The sequence below is a fragment of the Pseudonaja textilis genome, chromosome Z (genome assembly GCF_049901715.1).
Source record: "Pseudonaja textilis isolate UNSWEBS1 chromosome Z, rPseTex1.2, whole genome shotgun sequence".
Taxonomy (NCBI): Eukaryota; Metazoa; Chordata; class Lepidosauria; order Squamata; family Elapidae; genus Pseudonaja; species Pseudonaja textilis.
The window spans coordinates 103885787-103907103 of record NC_142008.1 but is presented as its reverse complement, the minus strand read 5'-3'; the positions used below and the strand labels follow the sequence as shown (position 1 = coordinate 103907103).

Below are 21317 nucleotides of genomic sequence, written 5' to 3'. Positions count from 1 at the left end.
GCATCAGTAATTGATAGGAAAATGCAATTTTCTAGAGGCAGTTTGTGAAACGGATTTTATCAGCAAAGCAGAATTTATCATGGTGGAAGATTGGAATCTTTGTTCGATTCTGTATCATAGAACAGTCATAAAATCAATTCTGTTCTAACGATTACACAGAGATGTCCAAGTATGTAGGCAGAGTGTTCTGTATCAATTGTGGAACTGTACTTCCATTAAGGGGGAAAATGTGTCTAACTAGTATGACAAAGTCAACATTGTCAAAATGTTCCCATCACTTCTTTAGCACTCACCTCGTTTGTTCCATCTCCTGTTTCTCAGGATGGCACAGAACATCACTGTGACCACTGTCCAAACCAATACACATCACTTTCCTCTGCCCACTCCACCCCTGTACCAACCAGGGAAGATGGAAGCAGAAAATGAAAGGCAAGGGGCAAATTGAATGTGCTAACATTCCCCTTTAATAACCCGACACACTAGAATAGAATTACAGTGGCTTTTTGTTGGCCAGGGACTTGCAGGAGTCACTGGAGAGGCAGAGTAGAGTTCATTGTTGGGCAGGCCCCAGTAGACGATAGGATCAGCAATGTCCCTGTTACTTTTATTACTACTACTATTAGCATTGGTGGGTTTGATGGTGGTGGCTTTATTAGGTTTTCCTTAAAAACCAGACACCCAAATGAGTTGATCCTAGAAGAAATATCCCAAGCCTGGCCAAGCCCCTCCCCCTTGAGCCACAATGCCTGGGGCAGAGTGAAGGCAGATGAGCACCCCGCTCCAGGCTTCCACCAGTCCTCAAGAGCCTCCCCATTTAATAAATAGTTACGGTAAGAAGCCGTGGTGCCCAGCAGGAGAGAAAAGGAGAGGCAAGTGGCCTGCAGATCTCGCAGTTGAATAACACTGCACTTGCAGGAAGGAATGCCAGAGCACATAGGGAGCCTTCTGTTCTTAGCAGCAAAACCACAGCTCCCAGAAAGACCGATGGGGTCCCACACAGTCAGGAACAGGTGGCAACCCCAACACAAGGAGTGAGACAAAGAAGCAGCAGTAACCTCAGACCTCACCCCACAGCAGCAGAGAGAGAGCAGTGAGGGAGGTACAAGGATCTGGTGAGACAGTGACTGCTGAAGCTCCAGGCTGGCAGGGGGCAGTAGGGTGAGCAAATGGGGCAAAAAGGGGGAGAAAAAAGAAGATGGAAAGGGCCCCCTGCCATTTCTGACTCCTGTGCCCCCTTGAAGGCAGCAGTGTTGGCCGAGTCCCTTAAAAGAGCTAGAAAGGGAGATGAGGGGAGAGGGAAGGGGAGCAAGTTTGTGCCCGGAGCCAGTCAGTTTTATTTGAGACAGCGCTCAAAGTAGGTGGAACCAATGTAGCCACCCCGCATCGAGCGCTGGACGTTCTGCTCAAACAGGCGTCTGTTGTTCTGGAGTACTTCAGCAGCCTCTTTGTTCAAGGGGTCTTCAGGGTTTGGCTCCTAGAGAGGGAAGAAAACACCATTAAATTCCAGGGTTTTGTGGTTAAAGGCTTTCATGTACAAGGACTCCACTGTAATTGGGCTGCAAGAATAAGCAACAGCATCTTACCCCATTTTACTTAGATTATTTAACTATCTTTTTAAAAGTCAGTTTTCACCCACCATAATTTTGCCCTCTATTTACCAATAGCATAAGCAGGACTCCAAAAGAACAGACCCTTCCTAAAATATTAGGCTATTAAAATGTGTGGGCAAGAGAATTTTACATTGACGCTTGCAAGATTAATGTCAGTCTTACCAGGAAGACCAGACAGGAAGTATCAAATAAGCTAATTTTACATTATGAAACTATATTAAAACACTGTTACAAGTTTCAAAAGTATAATTTTCTTGCTGTCACTTTTATAGACTGATAACTTAAGAAGAATCCCTCCTATGGAGATCTTGCTCTGCCCTCTATATGCAGTTGTAGCTTATGGTTTCTCACTTCTGGTCATTCCCTAGACAGCTTTTCCTCTGATCTCCTAAGGCCATTCTCATATATACCAATCAATCAAAACTGTAAGATCAATCAGAATTCCTAATATCTATAACAATATATTCTATTGTTATATAATGGAACTGCTTTTTGGAAAAAATATTTTTGCCAATAACTAGAAAGTTAAAACCTCAAGAGGATTTTTTGTACTACTTCAGATAATTTGTGCAGGTCAGGCTGTCAAAAATCCAATTTAATATATTTAAAAATACATGTGTATTGCTTATTTTTATTGAAAAAAATCTATATATTACTTGCAAATTCAAAATAACCCGATTTTAATTATACTTCAGTGCTCTATAGATATACCACAAATAGCCAATTCATCCATCTTCTTCAAAATAATTAAACTTATTTTTGTAGATGAAAAAGGACAAAATGTTATTAATACAACAGGCTGTTAAGCATTCGTTACGATAGGTTATAGAGTGCCCTTAAAAATTTTATTCAGTGGAACATTCTGAATTGTCAAATTTATGATGCCATTTTGGAAATAGAGGGTGCCAAATATTTTGTTTTAATTTCTAACTTATTCCACAAAAATAAATCCACTGATGTAATGTTCCCCAAACAGCATTTTAGTTAACAGGCTCATAAAAAGACACTATACTGCAAAACAGGAGGGACAAAAGGGTTTTGAGATCACACTCTTGGATAGTACAGAAAAGTTCTATTTTGTTGGAAACAAATGCTTTAATTGTGAGTAGTCAAATTTATTCAGGAATAACAATATTAGAAAGCTAAAAACTTGATTTAAAGCACTCTACAGCATTCTCATGTTTGCCACAACCTATAAAGTCTTCCAACCATTTTATTTTGCAGTTATTATCAAGTAGGATCTTGTGTATTGGGAAATTCCCCTTCCAACTGATAGCACAAGAGATACATTTTCCCAAAATGTAATGATACAAACTTGCTTTTATTTCATTCACAATCCATCTAATCTACAGATTCTTCAGGAGCACACTGTGCTTTGCTTATTGTATCATTTCTCCCCAATCTTACATTAATTCTTTCTGCCCAGATCAAGCAGGAAAATAGTGCTCTAGCCTTAGTACCGTTGTTTCCCACCTCCTTTACACATATACTTACCAAGAAGAGATACTGCAGGCCATAAATTATAGAGTTTATTGTTAGTACAGGCTTCCAGTCCTCTCTGTGGGCCAAAAAATAATAAAAAATGAGCACAGACTCAGGAAACTTTGACCAAATGAAAAATAACAAAATAAGATTGATTTAACTTCACATTGTTAAAATAAAATTGCATGTAGTGTTCCAAATTAAATTATGTTCAATAACCTAAATCCTTAAAAAACGAAGTCAATTTTCATTTTGGACCTTTCAAATGTAAGACACTTTTAAATTACATTTTCATGTAATTAAATACTGACAATATCCCAAGAGTACAATTTTTGTCAAGCTTCTAAAAGGGCTTCCCCCACCCCTTACCCTTTTAATTGTGATAGCATAACAGGATTAAAACAAAACAGAAATATGTTTAACATTCCAAATACTTAAAAAAATCAGTAGGACTTAGAAATACAGCCGTTAGAATGGAAGACTGCCTAATCCATGCAGGCTGAAGCTGAAGGCAGTTCAATATACCCTGGGGGCATCAGGGTAGTGTAGTTGAATTCATAAACAGAAAACTATAATGAAATGTGTTTGGGTTTGCCTGTGTTACATGAATACAACCAACCTAGCTTAGCACAGAAGTCAACTGTTGAAATCTGGAAATCACATTTTATATGAAAACCAAGGACCTCATGGATAGGCAATGATGCAAAGTGGGTGATACGAATTATTTTTTGTTTGTTTGTTTGAAAGGATTAAAATAATGATTGTGATGAATTGCAGAACTTGCAGTAAATTTTATGTATTTGCATTAAGATGATGAAGAAACTGCCACCAATTTTCAGCAAATTGGACGGAGCCACAGAGTCCCCAGGCAAAGGTTTGCCCACCCCTTGTTTCCTATCATCTGTAAATCATGCTTTATTCAGTAAATGTAATTCATCAGTTTGAATACAAATTGGCTCAAAATGCATGATATTCATTTCAAAAACAAAAATATTTCTGCAATGTTTGTTCTTAAAACTTCCTTTAATCCTGCAAACAAGAATATATAGGAATGAAAAGAGAATATATAAGAACACCAGAACATGTTTTGCACCTGAGGATATTTAGGCAAACATTGCCTTCTAAATCTATATTTGGATGATACACCATAGTCTCACACTTGACTTTGGGAGGATCATGTGGATAACCTTGCCCGACCTGCAAGCAAAACACAAAACAAAAAGCACTGTGTCAGTTTTTTCATGTTTGATGTTGTCCATTCAATGTTTCAAAATTTGGGCCATCTACATAACTATCTGTGGCTTTCCCATTCTTCACTAATTGTTTTGCCAATAGATTTGGGGTTTTGCCATGTCTGAATGGTACAGAAGATAAATTATATTTGGAGCCATGCAATGCCCCAAACTAGAATGGAGAAACAGGAGAGGAGTCTTGGCTTCTCTATCAATGTACGCAATGCAGTGTGTCCAGATAACTGATATCCACTATTCAATCAATATTTCAATGTGAAACATTTATTTATAGGGCTGTTTTAATTACAGTTTTGTTTTAAGAACTTGATTGTAGAGTACTATGAAAACAATTGCTACTAAGTTGCTGACATCATGAGCTCCAAATCCTTATAAGTACGAACACTGACAAAGATCCAAATGATAACCGTAGAGTAAAATAATGAACCATACATGCTACTCTGAAAATCTGGAAGGATACAATAAAAATGAAATTGTTTCAAAGAGAGTAATATTTTTCATGAACACTTAGTGCTACAAGCATGAATCTTAAATATTTTCACTGAATTGAAAGTACTGAGCATTTTTGAAAACATTCCAAGTTGCTTCCCATAAGAGTCCTTCCCTCTGATCACTTTATTTAAAACTGTTTTAATATTTCATTTTTGCCACCTCAGGAAGGAAAGACTAATTCTCCCTGGAATTCTCAGCAGAAATGTAAATATTAGACCCTTTTCTGATAAACAGCCATAAAATTTCCTAATTTCTAGTGATAGTGTAGTTCTGGCTCTCTGAAAAGATTTTTTAAGCAAAGTTAAAACAGAAATGGCAGGCATTGCTACAGTATGAAGTTTCCTGGTTTCTTAATCTCCAACCAGAGAGTTTTCTAAAGTTTCTGTATTAACTTTATTTTAACCCAATTGTTGTAAGATTTTCATACTTACTTTTGACACAAAGGGAGGTATACATAGTTTATCCTAAGCATTTTTATTAGAAAAATTTGCAAAAGTTTTTCTAATATTTAAAAGCAATTCAAATTCAAGCAATTTTGGGTGTCCTGTGCTTTAACCAACCTAGGTATTCAGACATGTATTAATATTCATTACTGGATTTTCTTTAAATGAAAACTGAAGCTATTGGAATATCAATATACACCTAACAAGTATATGCTGAGCATATGTAAAACCAACTTATTGGAAGACAATGGAATATCTGTCTAGTAAGCCAGCCTAGATTTCAGACAGTTAATACATCATGAAAACAATTTCTTCAGGTATTATTTTAAGAAACAAAAATAATGGATCTAATTTCAAATCTCATGCAGAACGTTGTGAAATCACATATATGGTTATCATTGACTATCACATGTGTCCAACATGCCATTTTTGAAACATGTCATTTGAATCACAATGATATTTTAAGTGCAGCAAATCACTAACCAAATATTTGTCATATACAATTAAATTACAGATCATTTCAAGTTTCTGAAAACCCATACACAAAAACATATCCAGTGACCCTCAGACAATAACAATTAACAGTTGCTTTCTTCCGCAATGATTCAGGACTATTTCTTATTACTACTGTTTTTCAAAATTTCTTTCCTTCTCAGCAACTGATTTATTTTATCAACACTCTTTAACAGCCAAAACATCTAGGGCAAAATTAGTTGATGAGTTCTCATCTTTATCATAGTTCCAAGGATACTTGGGATTTTACACAATTGCTCATTAACTAAGCAATCTACTGATTGGAGACCCAAAAAATTGAGATTCCCCACTTCAGGAGCAAAACCCAGCTCAGTTCTAAGTAGAAAACAGTGAAGCATCAAACACATTTGATTTATGACAAACTACAATTCCCAACCTCTGCCCTGAATTAAATTGTCATGCTGACATTATTCAACCGTATATTGCTACCTAAATTACACAGGGATGGCTGAAATCCAATAATTGATATTATCCATGTTAAGTTATTTTGTGCGCCAAAAAGCTAGATATATAGTATTTGTCCTATTGGATGTCTTAGATAGCGAGCAGAGAAAGATTGCTTACCTTAAAGCTGAACACAAATTTCCCACCTTTATAAAACCCCTGTAAGGCAAACATTGGATAATTTAAGCAAATATCTTTCCAAACAGAAGGAAACAACTCTTATAAATTTCAGATGTAGGAAAATGGGAGGTGGACAGCACTAAAGTTACAACAAAGCAGTTCACTTCAAATCCCCCAACATAAACCATCAACTTCCCCAGATGTTTATCATTTTAAGGCATATCTCTTTAGTTCGCATTTCCAAATCCCAGAAATACAATCAGCTACTCAATCTAGAATAGGCCAAAAATATACGGAAAATAGAGAATTCTTAGCTGCTTAGCTTTACATGCATTTCTGCAAGTAAAGAAGCAAAAAGAGTAGCAGACAGGACATTGTACTCAGAAGAGGACAGAATCTTTATTTGCTAACATTCTGACTTCTGAATTGGATTGTGCTTCAATATTCTGGATCAAAGAGCAATCTGGGAATGTTTCCTCTCAAGGAAATTTGTCACAGAGATTCATCTTATGTATCTTTATATATTTGCTTTAAAGATATCACATCAGATTAAAAATGGAATGTTAAAATTCTCCTTATTGTCTTCTCATTCAACATTCTCCCAGCTTTAAAATAAGTTACTTTGCAAAGATATTTTACCTACCCTTGTACAAAATGGACCACATTGCATTCAAAATGTGAACAATTTTAAGCAATAATGGACTTAAAGCACAAAAGTAAATATATCACAGACAAATACTGATATGAATCACAGGATACATTGGTCTACTGAATCATCCCACACACAAGTTTCCCAACCAAAGTAACCAGTAACCAATCATTACTAAAGACCAGCATCTGAAGAGATAGAACACTCATGTGTGGCCAAAGTCATTTTCAGTTAATATAAAAAGACTACACACCTCTTTTAAAATGCTAGGTTTTTTGAGATGTAAAAAAAAAATCAAACCAAGATTTTTCAGATTCCCCCCCCCCCATCTTTAATATATGCTATACAACTTAACTGAAAAATGAACTGCAACCTCTTTTTTGGGGGGGGGGGGGGGGGGAATAATAATAATAAATGTATGGCTACATTAAGCATGCCCACTCTTATAAGTAGGGTGGTGGTTGTGTTCAGAATTAACCAATCACATTCAAGCTGATGTAGTAGTTAGTACACATCTGCCATCAGAATATCAAGGCCTTAGAAAGTTCAATTGTTCTAGTAAGGTTTTTCCGACATTTATTCAGTTGCCTTTTACAGCAAAAATCATAGTCCAAATAGAGTTTACAAAGCATCAAAGGGACCTCATTGTTGGAAGGTTTTTGAGATGTAAAAATATCAGCCCAGGATAAATCAAATCTTGGTCTGATTGTTTACATCTCAGAAACATGTTACATACATTTTAACATGTATGTAGACTTTTTATATGCTATATATACACATATATAAATCTTTTACTATAATTACCCTAAAAACAAAAAAATAGATTTAATACTTATGGTGTAGTGACAAGCTAAGAAAGGTATGTATAAGTACATAAAAATATGGCAGGATGTAATGAACATTTAGATAGAATCTCCCAGACAGTATCATCCCTCCATGCACTACTCTTCACAATTTCAGATACAAGACCCCTAATGATTAAAGCTATTTTCAATAAGTAGGTTTTCCCCCCCAAATTATATCAATTCCCCAAACAAATCATATCAGTCATCATTCCTTATACAGAGGAAAACACAAAAGGGAAGGTGGGAGGTCAGCCATGGCACAGCTTATTAACTCACTAATAATGGGGCTTCAGGATTCAAATAACATAGTACGGAGTAGCATGTACATCACTCACCTCATCAGGGCAGATAACTAGCTTAAAATTGAGAAGATCGTCCTGGTCTGAAAAGTCTATTTCGCATGTTTTCGGCAAATTCAGTTCATTTATATCTGTGAGGAAAAGCAGAAGAAATTGCCAGTTTAGAGAAGGCAGATGGTTATAAAGATTTGTGGCCAAATCAGTAGAAAAAGAAGTCTCTATTCCCAAACCAAAATATATAATTGCCTTTTATGTTGATCATTAAACAAAACTGATACATTTCTCTCAAAACTTTTTAAAAAAGGAAAGAAACCCAAGTCAATAGTTTCCTGACCACAAGACCAGAAGGTAAATTTGATCCAATCGCATGACATCCTAATCTTCCTAAAATTTACAGTCACTGCATATTGTACAAAATGAAACAAGAGCTTACAACTATTAAGGGACAACTAAGTTACTATAACATATGGAAGACAGTACATTATAGGCATGGTTTTAATTTGAAAGAGAAAATGAGTTATTTTAAACAGAAATTATAAAGCAGAGCACGTGTCCAAGATAGGATAATTAATAGAAAACACCCCATAGCTCATTCTAACTTCAAGGTTTATAAAAAAAACAGTAGAGTTGCTCAATAGCCAAAAATCTATAGACGGAAGGACAAGGAGGGTAAATCAGCAATATGCAGTTTGAGAAAGTATTCAGGTATCTACAAATTACTTTAGGCCGGTTATACTGTTGATAGCTCATCCTTTGAAGAAAATCAGACCACCCTGGTTTTGTGAGCCTGAAAATCCAGATAACAAAAGAGTTAAAAAGAATCAGGATCTTCCCATGAACTCCTTAAGCAGCCACTAAGCAGGAAGGGCTTTCCCGCGGCTCTCCTTCACCAAAGTTTGGCCTGGCTTTTAAGGGCTGCTGAATGAGGATCACTAGATAAGTGTATTGAGAAAAACCGAACCACTGAGGCAGGAGACTGAAACGAACAAAAGCCATTATGTCCATCAGCGGAGGAAGAGCAAGCCCTGGGTAGGCAAAGCAAGCCCTGGGTTAGTCCTGCCGACTCAGGTACCCACAACAACACTACCCAATGATCCTTGCGCGGCAGGAGGAGCCCTGCCCTCGCCGGCCTGGCTTTTGTTTCTTTCCTCTTAAGAACCAAAGGCAGCTGCCTAGATATCTGCCTCCCTGACCTTTCTGGATGCGGAGCTGAGCGGCAGACGCTTTCTTGCTGGAGCCTTTGGTGCCGCCCGCCGATTCCTCCTCCTTCTTCTGCTGTTTCAGCGAGAATAACTTGATCATCTTGGCTGGATCGGCGGACTGTTCTTTCGTCCTTCTGACCCTGGCCTCGACCTGTCCCCAGCGGCTCCCGCAGCCAGGCCCAGCTCAATACCAGCTCGGCTCTTGAGAAAAGAGAAAGGGGAAAAGAAGGGGGGGAACGGCGATTCCCGCGGCCTGGCCTGGCCTGGCCGGCCGAGAGAGACGGGACGGGAAGGGCGGGGAAGCCGGGCGAGGGGTGGGGGAGAGGAAAGGAGACGGGAAGGAGAGCGATCCAGGGAAAGGGCCAAGCAACCGGGGCAGCCCCGCCTCAGAACTCCGACGCCGCCGGCGCTGCTTTTTCTATTGCAGGATCCGTGTGTAAGTCGGACGGCAACGGATAGCCCTCTTCGGCCCTTCCCGGAAGAACGTCAGCAACTTCCGTCTCAAGCTCCGCCCACTTGCCCCCTCTCCGAAGGCACTCGCTTGGAGTCGAGTGACGCTTTGGAAAGCGATCGGCCTTTACGGGCAGCCTTCTTTGACTTTTTTTTTTTTTAAAGTTACCCTCGTGGTTCTCCGATTCGGTTTTCTGTCTCCTCGGGCTTCCGCCTGTGGAATCCGAGGCAGGGATTTCCGCCCGGCTTCGGCTCTCAACTTAGAATTCTGGGACTTCCAAGAGCCACAGCGTCATAGCGCTTTTTAAAGATGTCCGGTTCCCAATTGATAATGGCAATATGCTGGGTAATCATTGCGGAAGGGGTGTGGGGGTGGAAACAAAACCAAGCATCGAACTTTTTATTTCAGTATATAGTTGCTTAAAGCGTCGTCTCAGTAAATGTCCCGCGAATGCTGAAAGAGAAGGAACGAGGTTTCTCTCGGCCTTCTTTTGCTCAAAGCGTTTGAGCCTACCTAACAAAGTCGTCCACGTGCATAACGGAAATGAGGGTTTGCGAAGAAATCTCTCGTTTTGTCTCTTTTACGCTCAACTGTGCTCACCCCGCAGTTATCGGGAAACGTTTCTGCTTCAACTAGTCAAGCGTTTGGATCTCACAGGCACAGCAGAAAGTTTCCTCAGAAATCCGTATAGATTCCGCTTTCCTGCAAATTAGTTTCCCAATTGTTCCATATTTTAACATGCATGGGGGATAGTTATACTCTTGAGCCTGCACTAGTCCTTGCGTTTTGTCAAATATATTTAAATAGTAACTTTATTTTCAAGATTTCTTATGCTGCTTATACATTCTGTGGTTTTAAGGAGTCCCCCGCTATTAATGAGCACCCCACTAGTGTAAACATTTTGCAACTACATAGAGCTAATCCTCAACTTCTGACCACAACCGAGCCCCAAATTTATGTTGCTAGGTGAGACACTTGAGAATTTAGCCCCATTTTACAACTTTACCACAGCTGTTAAGTGAATCTGGCTTCCCCACTGACTTTTGCTTTCAGATGCTGGTCTGATCACATCCCAGGATACAGCAGCCTTCATAAATATGAGCCATTTGAGCTATCTGCCAAATTGCTGGATTTTGATCATGGGCACGCTGCAATGATAGTTAAGTGTGAAAAATGGCCATGTCACTTTTTTCAGTGCCATTGTAACTTTGGTCACTAAGTGAACTGTTGTTGAGGACTTACCTGTATTTGGTTTCTATGGTCACTCATTGCTCAGTTTGAATGGAGAACCAACTTTTGGGAACTCTTGTGCAGAAAATTAGGGGTTTTGAGGTGTTCAAATGCTATTTTTTTTCTCTTCTCCAAGTTCATTTGGGCCCCCAAATGGCAGCATCTAGTCAATCTTAACAGCTCTTGGTGCCAATCAAGTACAATAGATTTAGTACTTCTGAGTAATTACTACTTTAAATTAATCCCAGGATTGTAGGTTGGACTACGAGGTGACAAAACTAACCCAAAAGGCAACAGAAGTGTTGAGGAAACTGCAATACAAACATCTTTGTAGCCACAATAGATTTGACCAATTTTATTGTAGTCACGGTTTATTATTTTGATCCACTGGAAGCATTTTTTCTGTTTATGACAATTGGGAGCAGTTTCAGTTGTCAAGCACAGCCACTGAGTGGGGCCTGATTTTGACTTTTTCACCAAGTTTGTAAAAAAACTTACTGCATTTAAGTGTATATCTTTAAATCAATCTGGCTTCTCCCAACTGTGAAGGCCACCCAATAATTACATGACCTTGGGATATTGCAGCTGTTGTGAACACATCCCTGTTGCCAACGGCCAACATTTTGATCATGCGACTGGGCAGGCTGCAACAGTGGTTAAGTACAAAGATTGGTCATAGGTGTTTTTTTTCAGTGCTGTAGGCACATTGATCCACCAATCATCTGTCTTATAGTAGCATTCTGCCATTTTATCATTCCGTTTGCCCGCTTTTTTTTTTTTTTTGCATTATGATCAGATTTCTCCATTAAAAAAAATTCTGCACACTAAGCTTCTTTCAGCTTATTTGAATTACTGCCAAAATACATGGCAAAAATCCCTCTACACTTACAAATTTAACAATATTTACTCCTAAGTTTCTAAATATATCAAATATTTGTAGTTTCTAGGATAGCTGGAATTGGTAATTTCCATTTTGAAAATGTTCTCCACATTTGCTTTAGCAGTCCTTCATACTAACCTACTAGCTTATAGGGTATATTTTTAATTCTTATACAGTGTATTTTTAAGAATTCACAATATAATTAATGTATTATCTTTGAGGTTTTTTCTTAGAAACTACTCTCTTCATTTCCAACACTACGTCCATGTGTTTTAATAAATAACTTAAAAACCTTCAGTTAACTTTTTTTTACTCCCTTTCATACAACATATGAAATGTTTGTATCCTAAAATCATTGTTACCCTTAGCTCTTTCATTTCTACTTACTGGCGTATATAATTAAGGGTTCCATTGTATTTGAAAGACATCAGGTTGGGAAAGATCATCTCTACATCCAGTTATGACTCAGCAGTTACATTAACTATAAGAATGCTTGCTGGAGTTTTGAGAAAGCCATTCTTTGCTCACTTGACTTCCTTTTATTTTGAAGTCAAGATGGAAAAACAGCTTTTGTCTGTGTGCTACTTTTACACAATTGCAGTTCTGGCATATTTGTTGCAGTTTTTTTTTCACCTGTATGAATTGACCATAGAGGTCTTGAGCCAGGAATTTCAAGATAATAGATCTTCACTTTTTGATTTAAAAAGAAATCTTGTTGGTTTGCTGTGTGGTTAAATTAGTATGTTACTTTAATCTTTTAAGTAACAGGATGAACTTAACCAAAATAAAGTTAAGCCTAGCTCATGTCTTTAATCCAAATATGCACAGAAAAATCCTCAGTTTAAATTTTGTTAATTCCACAAAAGATGAGAAGCAGAAACACTGGAGTACACATCTCAGACATGACTGCATTGGGAAAATGATACGGTTAAACACAAAGAGTGATTTAATCAAATGTGATTTAAGCATGGCATATGAAGGTCTACTTGATTACACTTACAAGCCAAATCATTATCTCTCAGGTGAAAGCAACTCCCTTACATTAATCATTATGAAATGTTTCCAAACTGACAAAACACAGAAGTTGCAAACATCATTTATTTTTTGAACATGAAAGAAGTAAGTCTATACATAAGCAAAAAAAAAAAAAAGCACATTTCCATGAAAGCGTCTCTTCAGACAATAAAGAATAAACTACTGGGCCCAAAAGCTTTTTAAAGAAATGGAGAGCCAGAAAGGACAGCTACAAGGAAGGAACATGTGGGTTTAAAAAAATCTACAACTACCCTCACCTATAGAAACTGACATGACTCCTCGTGAGCAAACAAATCCAGAAGCAGGAAATCCTGTTTTCAAATAAAACAATTACCGCTTGAGAAGAAAGCTGTCATGGCGGGCCAACTGTTGCTTTTGTCAGCGGTCCACTTAGGCTTGTACCAGGATTAGGAAGAAGTTCACAAATTATGCCAAAACATGATGTTCTTTATCTTCTTACGAAAAAGAGATTAAGACTGAGCCTGATTCTAAAAACAATCCATGTCTTAAAAACTCACCAAGACTAATCCAGTATATTTGAAGGGGCAATGATTCCTTACTGGGGGATTCAATAACAGCTTCTTCCTCAGTGGTTTTAAAAAATCTCTATATTGTTCCCACTAGGAGCAAAAAGGAGTCAAATTGGAGAGCATTAATTAGTTCCATTTTATTGTTATAACCATATCAAAACAAAAAAAATCAGGAAAACGGCATAAATTCTGTCAAACCAAAAATGGGAGAAGACATTCAAATCTGTATGACCATTATCTAAGTAGACGTTTTAAGGAAAAGCAACTTAAAATGGAAATATTCAACATCAGTTTTTTTCCTTGGTGAAAATTTGAGAAAAAAGTGTTAATAAGGGGAACCTCTATACTGTTCCCATTAGGACTTGAAGGAAAAAATTCAACTGGAAAACATACAGACTTCTAGATTACCTCAGATTAATTAGTATTTCTGTGAGAATAAGGGATAGAATTTATCAAAAAAAAAAACTTTTCAGACCATTTAAAACATTATCTAAGCCAATATTTTTCAACCTCAGCAACCTAAGCCAATATTTTTCAACCTTCAGGTATGGACTTTAACTCCTAGGATTCCACAGAACCATGCTAGCTGGGAAATTGCTGAGGTTGAGAAACACTGATCTAACCAGTCAAGATCTACAATAACTCTCCAAAAAAAGCAGAGGTAAGGAAAAGGACAAAGAGGGATCAATAGAGTGGAGGGGAATGGGTGAGAGTAGGTTAAAATTGACAGCTCCCTCATTTTATCTCCATGGAATGGTGGTCCATTGAAAATAGTAACCTTTTAGATTGCCATTCCCTCATCCCCACTGCTGCTATCAGCCTTGGAAGACATGGCCTCACCCGGATCAGTGACCGGGGAGATATGGGAAGCAATAGTGTTTTCTTTTTGTGGTTCATCAATGTTGATTGGCTCACGTAGAGCTGAAAATTTCCTGTCACCAAAGGCAGCACTCAGTTTGGTTTCAAAGAAGCGTTGCAGGACAATGATGGACTGAACATCCTCCTTATCCTAAAAAGAAAAAAAAAAGGGGGGGGGGGTTTAAAACATTTGGAATCCTGCCCAACTAATACCACCAGCCAAGATCAGTGCAAGCGGAATATGCCAATGTTCCCAGATCTCTTAAATCCTCAAGTAGCTACATCATGTATATTACATCAAAATCAGTAGCTGTAGCTACTGCCAGAAATAACTGATGCACCCCCTTGCAAACAGATGCAGTGATGTATTTGATATTTTAATTCTTTCAGATTATATTCAACTGAATATTCTAAGTGGCCAACAAATAAAAAGATAAATTACAAAATAGTTTACATTAAAAAAGTGTAATAGGGATTTAATTACAAAAATGTAAACAGGGATTTTAAAAAAAGATTCGGAAGCAATTGGATATTTTCTTCTCTAAGGCAGGAGAAGCGGGAGATTATGTAGTTATGTATGGGAAAATACATTGCCAAGGAATGTTACAAGTAAATGTGTACCTAATCAATGGGCCACTAGCCTTTAAAAATTTCTAAGAGCCTTTTATACTTAATATTCAGACAAGCTCATAATATAACAGGCTATCCTCCAGGTAGTCTCAACAAACCTTAAATTAGATTTGGAAAACTGGCAACCAGAGAAGACTTTCAACATAGGAATCATGCAATACCATTATGATGCACTAAGTGATTGCCTACCTATTTTATCTCGCACCCCCTGAATTTTCAAGACACCTGTTTAGGATGGTTGGCTTACAGCTTGCCAGTTTCTCTTTAATTTCATGACAGAAGACTTTTGTACTTGTTCTTTCAAACAGAAGAAAGCCTCACCTCAGTCAGCTTGTTAAACTGCCTGAACATCTTCCAAACATCATCTGCAAATTCATCAGGAGATGCATAGGGTGGTGACAGCTTCCGCTGTAGCTTTGCTCTTATCAAAGTCAAATCAATTGTGTTCTGCCCCTCCTGGGAAATAAAGCAGAATGGAAAATTTTATAGTTTTATCCGAAATCTTTTCTATCAAAAAGTCTGCCAATCATATGCATTTTAGTAGCCCAAAGCTAACTTTCCTCAAAAACATGTAATGGTAATATGTGAAGATGATTGCAAAAACCTCTATTAAAAACAAGTGTTTTATTAATAACAATCACTCAATACATTTTTTAAAATAAATGTTTATAAAATATCCCATGATGCTTATTTAAGAAATCGAAGCTAAAAGCCCAGAATTAGAATTCTTCATTAAGAACTTTTTGGCATTAAGAAAAATAATTAATATTTCCCAGCATCTGTTAATTTTTTCCACCTACATAAATTGTGCTAGAATCCAAATTATTTAAATTTACCCTTCTAGCTCATAAAATACAACTCAATGGGAAAAACTTACTGGAGCATTGGAAAGCCGGTGAAGAGGCCTGCATGGTTCAGAACAAAGTAGTTCAAGGAGAACTCGTTCACATCTCTGTAGAAAACAAGATACAAAGCTAGATTATTGGGAAACATCTGGTCTTACCAATGAATGGAGATCACTTGTTATACTAAACACAACTTCCTTAGAATCAAACATAATTGCCAGCTGAATTAAATAAAAAATGATATAACAAAAATCCAAACAAGCCTCTACCCTAAGGTAGGTTTTTTTTATTTATTTATTTAAAGCTCTGACTTGCTTGACTTTTAGTCTTTCCACCTTCAGAGACACTACAGGAGATCTACAGATTTATCAGAATGTTCTCTTTTTCTTCTCTCGTCTTCATGGCTTTTGTGTATTACGTATAGATTACAATTAATATTCTAGTTAACAAATAAAATACATGCAATATATTGGCCAGGATTTATCAAGAGAATTTTGTAAGTTTCTTTTCTGTATGATGTAGAAAGCCTACATTCGCATTTGCTGCCCGGTATTTAGAGTAATTTGTGAGTGGGAGCTGGTGCTGCCATCTTTAAGTCATTCTTGACATGTAACAAATTTTCTGGACTGTCCTTGCAGTTCTTTTGGCAAAATTTCCAGAAACAATTTGTTTCTAGGGTTGAGAATGACTACCACAACTTGCTACACAGATTAGAACTCATGATCTCCCAATTTTCTACCCTTTTTATTTTCTTTCTTGCCAATGTTGCGTTGTCCCATTAGGTTTTGGGATTCGAAACAAAAATTTGACCTGGTTCTGTTAGCACAGACCTAAATATTTTATAGCCAAGGCCTTTCTTTGGCTATATCCTTGTCTAATATGAATGAAGTCAATTGAGAATTAGAAATCAAATGTAAATATGTGCCAGGGGAGGGAAAGCCACAGGAGGACAAGGAGAGAAAGCATTTTTCTGCTGGAACAGCTTGAGGACGCAGAAAAGCACTGACAAGGCCTGGCTGGTCTTAGCTGAGGGTTCCTCTTCCCTCAACATTTCAGTGCCAGTTGCTAAAATTATCAAGAAGGAGCTCAGCTCCAACCATGACTTGGCTGAGGAGATCTCCCAACACAGAAAAAGGAAGCAACTGAACATTTTAATGAAATACAGAGTGAAACAGACAAACGGAATGCTATTACTTTTTATATAAAATACTGCTGCTCTTTAACATACTGCAAAATACACATTTCCACTAGTGTTTTTGTGAAGGTTAAAAAAGTATGTTATGTTAAAAATAAACTATAATGATTGGCATTTTTTTTACTGCTATATTTGATCTACACCACATTTTCATAGCCTTATGGTAACATGTATTACCAATAGCAGCCAAATAAAACTATATACAGTAATTTACTCTTTATAAAGCAATAAAATCAATATTGAACAGTATTAAGTTCAATCTATTGGTTCAGCCCTCCACAACAGTCCCAGTTTCTCATGTCATCCCTTGGGAAATTTCCCACTCCTGCTCTAGAACTAAAATGTACTCTATTATGGGCAAATTCCACTAAGTCCTGCCTTGTTCTTTGGAATGTGTGGGCATAAAGAGGTTAGCTAAGTCTACCACAGCCTACTCTTCAGTTGATCCATCCATCATACTCCAATAAGCCCATGGATATGAACAGGATCAGGGTTTCAATACTTGGTGGCTTTTATTGTCTCAAACCAATTCTGAAGAGTGCATCCCACCTCTCAGTTAGACCAACCTTCTGATCAATATTTGACAGCATTTTTGGTTCTCCATCTTTGAAGACTGCAGCCAAGTCAGTCCCATCATCTCCAGTGGCTATTACTGGATCAGCACACAGTAGACATTTCCAATCCTGGCTGCAAAATGAAGTGCATGTTAAATATACAGATCACTTGCAGCTACAAGGCATGGGCATCTATACACAGATAGGCATACCTAATAATAACTGTTTGCTAAAGACTGCTTTAAAGTCAAATTGCCATCATTATTCTCCCAAGAATGCTTTTAGGCTCTCTATGTAAACCCAGATACAACTAGAAAATGATTCTATTGCAAAGAATTGTAGAAAGAGTCTTAGGTTTTAGGGGTGCCTGACTTATGTTCAGGTTCTTGAAGAGGTAACCTGTTCTTTTGCCTGGCCAATTTGATTTTCTATGAAATAAATTTCATTTCTACTGACATCAATTATTTTCTCAACTTAAAAATTAGGCCAGCGCTATATCTGTCATCGCTGTTGTCATTGCTTCCCAAATAATTACACTGACAGCCTATTCTATTCAGACCAAGTCACTATACTACACAATATTCAAGGCATAATAGTGGAATTTTAATACTCAGGAAGGTATGTATTTGCTTTTAATGGATGAACACTTTTTCTTTTTCTTCAATGTTACCCAAATAGAGTTATTCTATCATAATATTCAATCACAACTTTGCTGAACTTAAGATCTACAAAAAATTGTTTTTAAAAAATCTGAAGTATGTCACTTCTCTATTAGTGCATGCCCTGTAAATATTGTGCAAATGGATTTCCCAAAGATGATATGATACAATTCAATCAATCAATCAATCACTGTGTCTTCTAACTCTAGGGAGCTTGCCTTTACAAGAACCGTCCATTCTTACTTCATCTTAATTATTAACATATGTGAGAGCACTATTCCAAGAGTGCTGTTTCCTATCATATACCTCTGCAAGAATTGTACAAGATGAGGCACTCAAAGCAATGACCAATTTTTTCAATTGAATCTCCAAACTTTATAGCAAGCCATGACCGCACTTTTCCTCCCCATCACCAGGTGCCTGAGATCTCATTAGAACAACAATTCTTACATGTGTGAAAAGGGTGCTCTTGTTTCATTTCCAAATCTTATCTGCCTTAGAAAAAAAAATGAAACACAGAACAGCAATTGTAGTAATCTACTATATGAGTTCCTGTCAGACATTGTAACTTTGGAGCGTTAGACACAAGGAGAAAGAAGGCAATAGCTATAACCACACTGATATTGCAAATCATTTGGGGAGTGGGGGGGGGGGGTTGGTTTGCAATAGTTACAAGGATGAAAACACTGGATTTGCTGCAACTACATCTTCTACCCTTTCATGACAAGGAAAACTGCATATACAAAAGCCTGTACCCAGGGATTTCCTGAAGGGCAGGCAGGTGACAATCCAAGTGGTAGCACTTTTTGCAACTATCACACATGACTACAGCACCAGCTTTCAGGCAGATCCTGCAGCAAGCATTTTCCTCCCCATTAGCTGTGCCATCATGGCTATGAACAGACTGCATTTCCATGGCAGAGCTGGTGCTGCCACTGGGGGAGATCAGCCGGGGGGCTACAGAGCCTTCTGGAAGAAGGGCATCCTGGGCCAAGATAACTGGCTTGGTGTCTTTAGTATCTGAGGCAGAAGCAGGATGTTCAATGGCTGCCTCCATCTGCTCCTCCTAGAGGACAAGAAAAAATGACAATGCATAAGAAAAATAGGCAAAAAAAAAGGGAAAAGGAAAAAACAGCAAAAGGAAACTCATTAGGACAGATAATTTAAATTGCATCGCTGGCATAAACTTGGTCATTTTATTACCCACAAGATATCTATACTATCTTCATAATTCATTGTTGTAATTCTTCTTTACAGATAATTATCTTCAAGGTAGAAGAGACCCTAGAGAATCACAGCAAAATTCTATTCTTATTGCGCGAAGCCAAACCAAAAAAACTCATTTCTGGCTAATGGACAGAATTTAATCTAGATATATCTTGAGATATTGTAGAAAATTGAGGCTGCACCCTCAACCTCTCTCCACCATCCAGCTCAGGACCCTGCAATTTCTTAATCTGGGCTTCTCTCTGGCAAAGCTCTCTGCTGCCCAAAATCGGGGAAGAGGATTGCTTAGTACACATTCTATCACCATTATCCACACTTCTGCAAAACCCTCCAAAAAGCCCTTTGATCAGCTGTAGTTCAAAGGAGCTTCTTCCTTCTAGATAATTATTACTACCACTACCCATTCCATTTTAATTCAAGCTTATTTCTGGTGTTTCTACAAATTAAATCCCAGAACACCCTTAACACAATTTTTAAAAGATCTCATATGTCTGCTTCCATTATCATTCATTCTCACTCACTCCCACACACATATTGCACCAACCTTCATGGCCTATTCCTGCTTCCATATCGCAAGAGCTGGCACTTCAAAGTAATATGTGCAAAAGATAACCGCTGGCTTAGTTTTAAGACTTGTATCAAGCAACTGAGACTGCTACACATGGTTTCTGCTAACTTACTCAGAAACAGACTATTCTAAAAAAAAACAATGCTGACCTTCACTGTAGCACCTGCTTGTTGGGTAGCACTTTGCTGACCTCCTTGTTCAATCACAATGAGATTGTAATCTTCACGGGAATTGCCCGGAAAGACTTTGAAGACAGGTGGCTGGTTATCTGATGTCAAATCCACATCCAGTCGCTCCAGACTAACCCGGGGCACTTTCCGGACAAGACCAGTTTCTCCATCCTGGACACGGGTTCTGGGAACATGCAGGGATCATATTAGGTAACAGGCCAGAGATAATTCTAGCACAATAAAAACCTAATTCACAGGGCTAAATTAAACTACATACTGAAACATTATCAATTTTTTTGACGTTCCAAGACTTAGTTCACCATAGCTAATCCAAAATGCACCTCCAAGTTGGGATCCTTTTGCTTAAGACAAGTCATCTAATAAGACCTTTCTCCATAGAGAACCTTGCTTCCAATTCTACATGGAGGCTGGTTGTAGATTCTGATTGTACAGTTGCATGGAGTTCAGCAGTACAATATTTTTAGTACTGTTACCTTTTGGAGAAGGAGTTATATATATCTTGTTGATATATATAACTCTTTCCTATAGTTTGTGCCAGGCAAAGAAAAACAGTTTATGCAACTTAGCTCCATGGCAATGCAATTTACTATTCTCAGTGGCTGTCCGTCCCATTCCCCCCCCGCCCCACAATCTACTTTCGGGGGTGGGGGGGAAATGAACATTCACAAATTATTCTTCTCTATTTTCTGATCAAAGTATTCATGAACACAGACATAAAAGTGGGGGGGTGTGTGTTTTTTTGCCAATATCTACATGTCATGTTCATGTTGATGGGACCAAACCCTTCCAATGCATCCAGAGTAACTTCTACAATTAAGTCTTCTCTGTAGATAGCTCAAATGCTTCTTCAGTGGCATTTCCTGCATTCTAGTATATAGAGCCACAGGATATGGAATAAGACATGTTTCTCTGGGGTAAAATAAAATAATTTCAACAGTTCAACTAACCCATTTCAAGCTCCAATATAAATTTCATTCTCAACATAAAGGCCCTGAATGCCAATACTGTTATCCATAATCAAGCAAACTTTTTTTCTGCAGGATAAGACCTTGTTTCCTGTCACATAAATGGAACGCATGCTTAGGAATAAAAAA

At 37.8% G+C, this 21317-nt stretch overlaps 2 protein-coding genes across 3 annotated transcripts in view; both read right to left on the bottom strand.

Moving 5' to 3' along the window:
• Nucleotides 1-54: 54 nt before the first annotated feature.
• Nucleotides 55-9852, bottom strand: UBE2M (ubiquitin conjugating enzyme E2 M). The gene is made up of 6 exons (XM_026722120.2): nucleotides 9362-9852; nucleotides 8205-8299; nucleotides 6376-6414; nucleotides 4186-4289; nucleotides 3105-3168; nucleotides 55-1474 (listed from the first exon to the last, which is right to left on the bottom strand). The coding sequence occupies exons 1-6, from the start codon at nucleotides 9468-9470 to the stop codon at nucleotides 1334-1336; spliced, it is 552 nt and encodes a 183-aa protein (XP_026577905.1). The 5' UTR covers nucleotides 9471-9852; the 3' UTR covers nucleotides 55-1333.
• A 3159-nt stretch (nucleotides 9853-13011) lies between these two features.
• Nucleotides 13012-21317, bottom strand: part of TRIM28 (tripartite motif containing 28) — a 30736-nt gene continuing 22430 nt past the window's right edge. For both annotated transcript variants that reach the window (XM_026722118.2, XM_026722119.2), the window contains 6 exons: nucleotides 20182-20386; nucleotides 18993-19303; nucleotides 17591-17711; nucleotides 15862-15936; nucleotides 15306-15440; nucleotides 13012-14505 (listed from right to left, as the gene is read on the bottom strand). In XM_026722118.2, the coding sequence (XP_026577903.1) occupies nucleotides 14278-14505; nucleotides 15306-15440; nucleotides 15862-15936; nucleotides 17591-17711; nucleotides 18993-19303; nucleotides 20182-20386 (1075 nt within the window). In that variant the 3' untranslated portion in view covers nucleotides 13012-14277. The remainder of the gene's footprint in view (nucleotides 14506-15305; nucleotides 15441-15861; nucleotides 15937-17590; nucleotides 17712-18992; nucleotides 19304-20181; nucleotides 20387-21317) is intronic.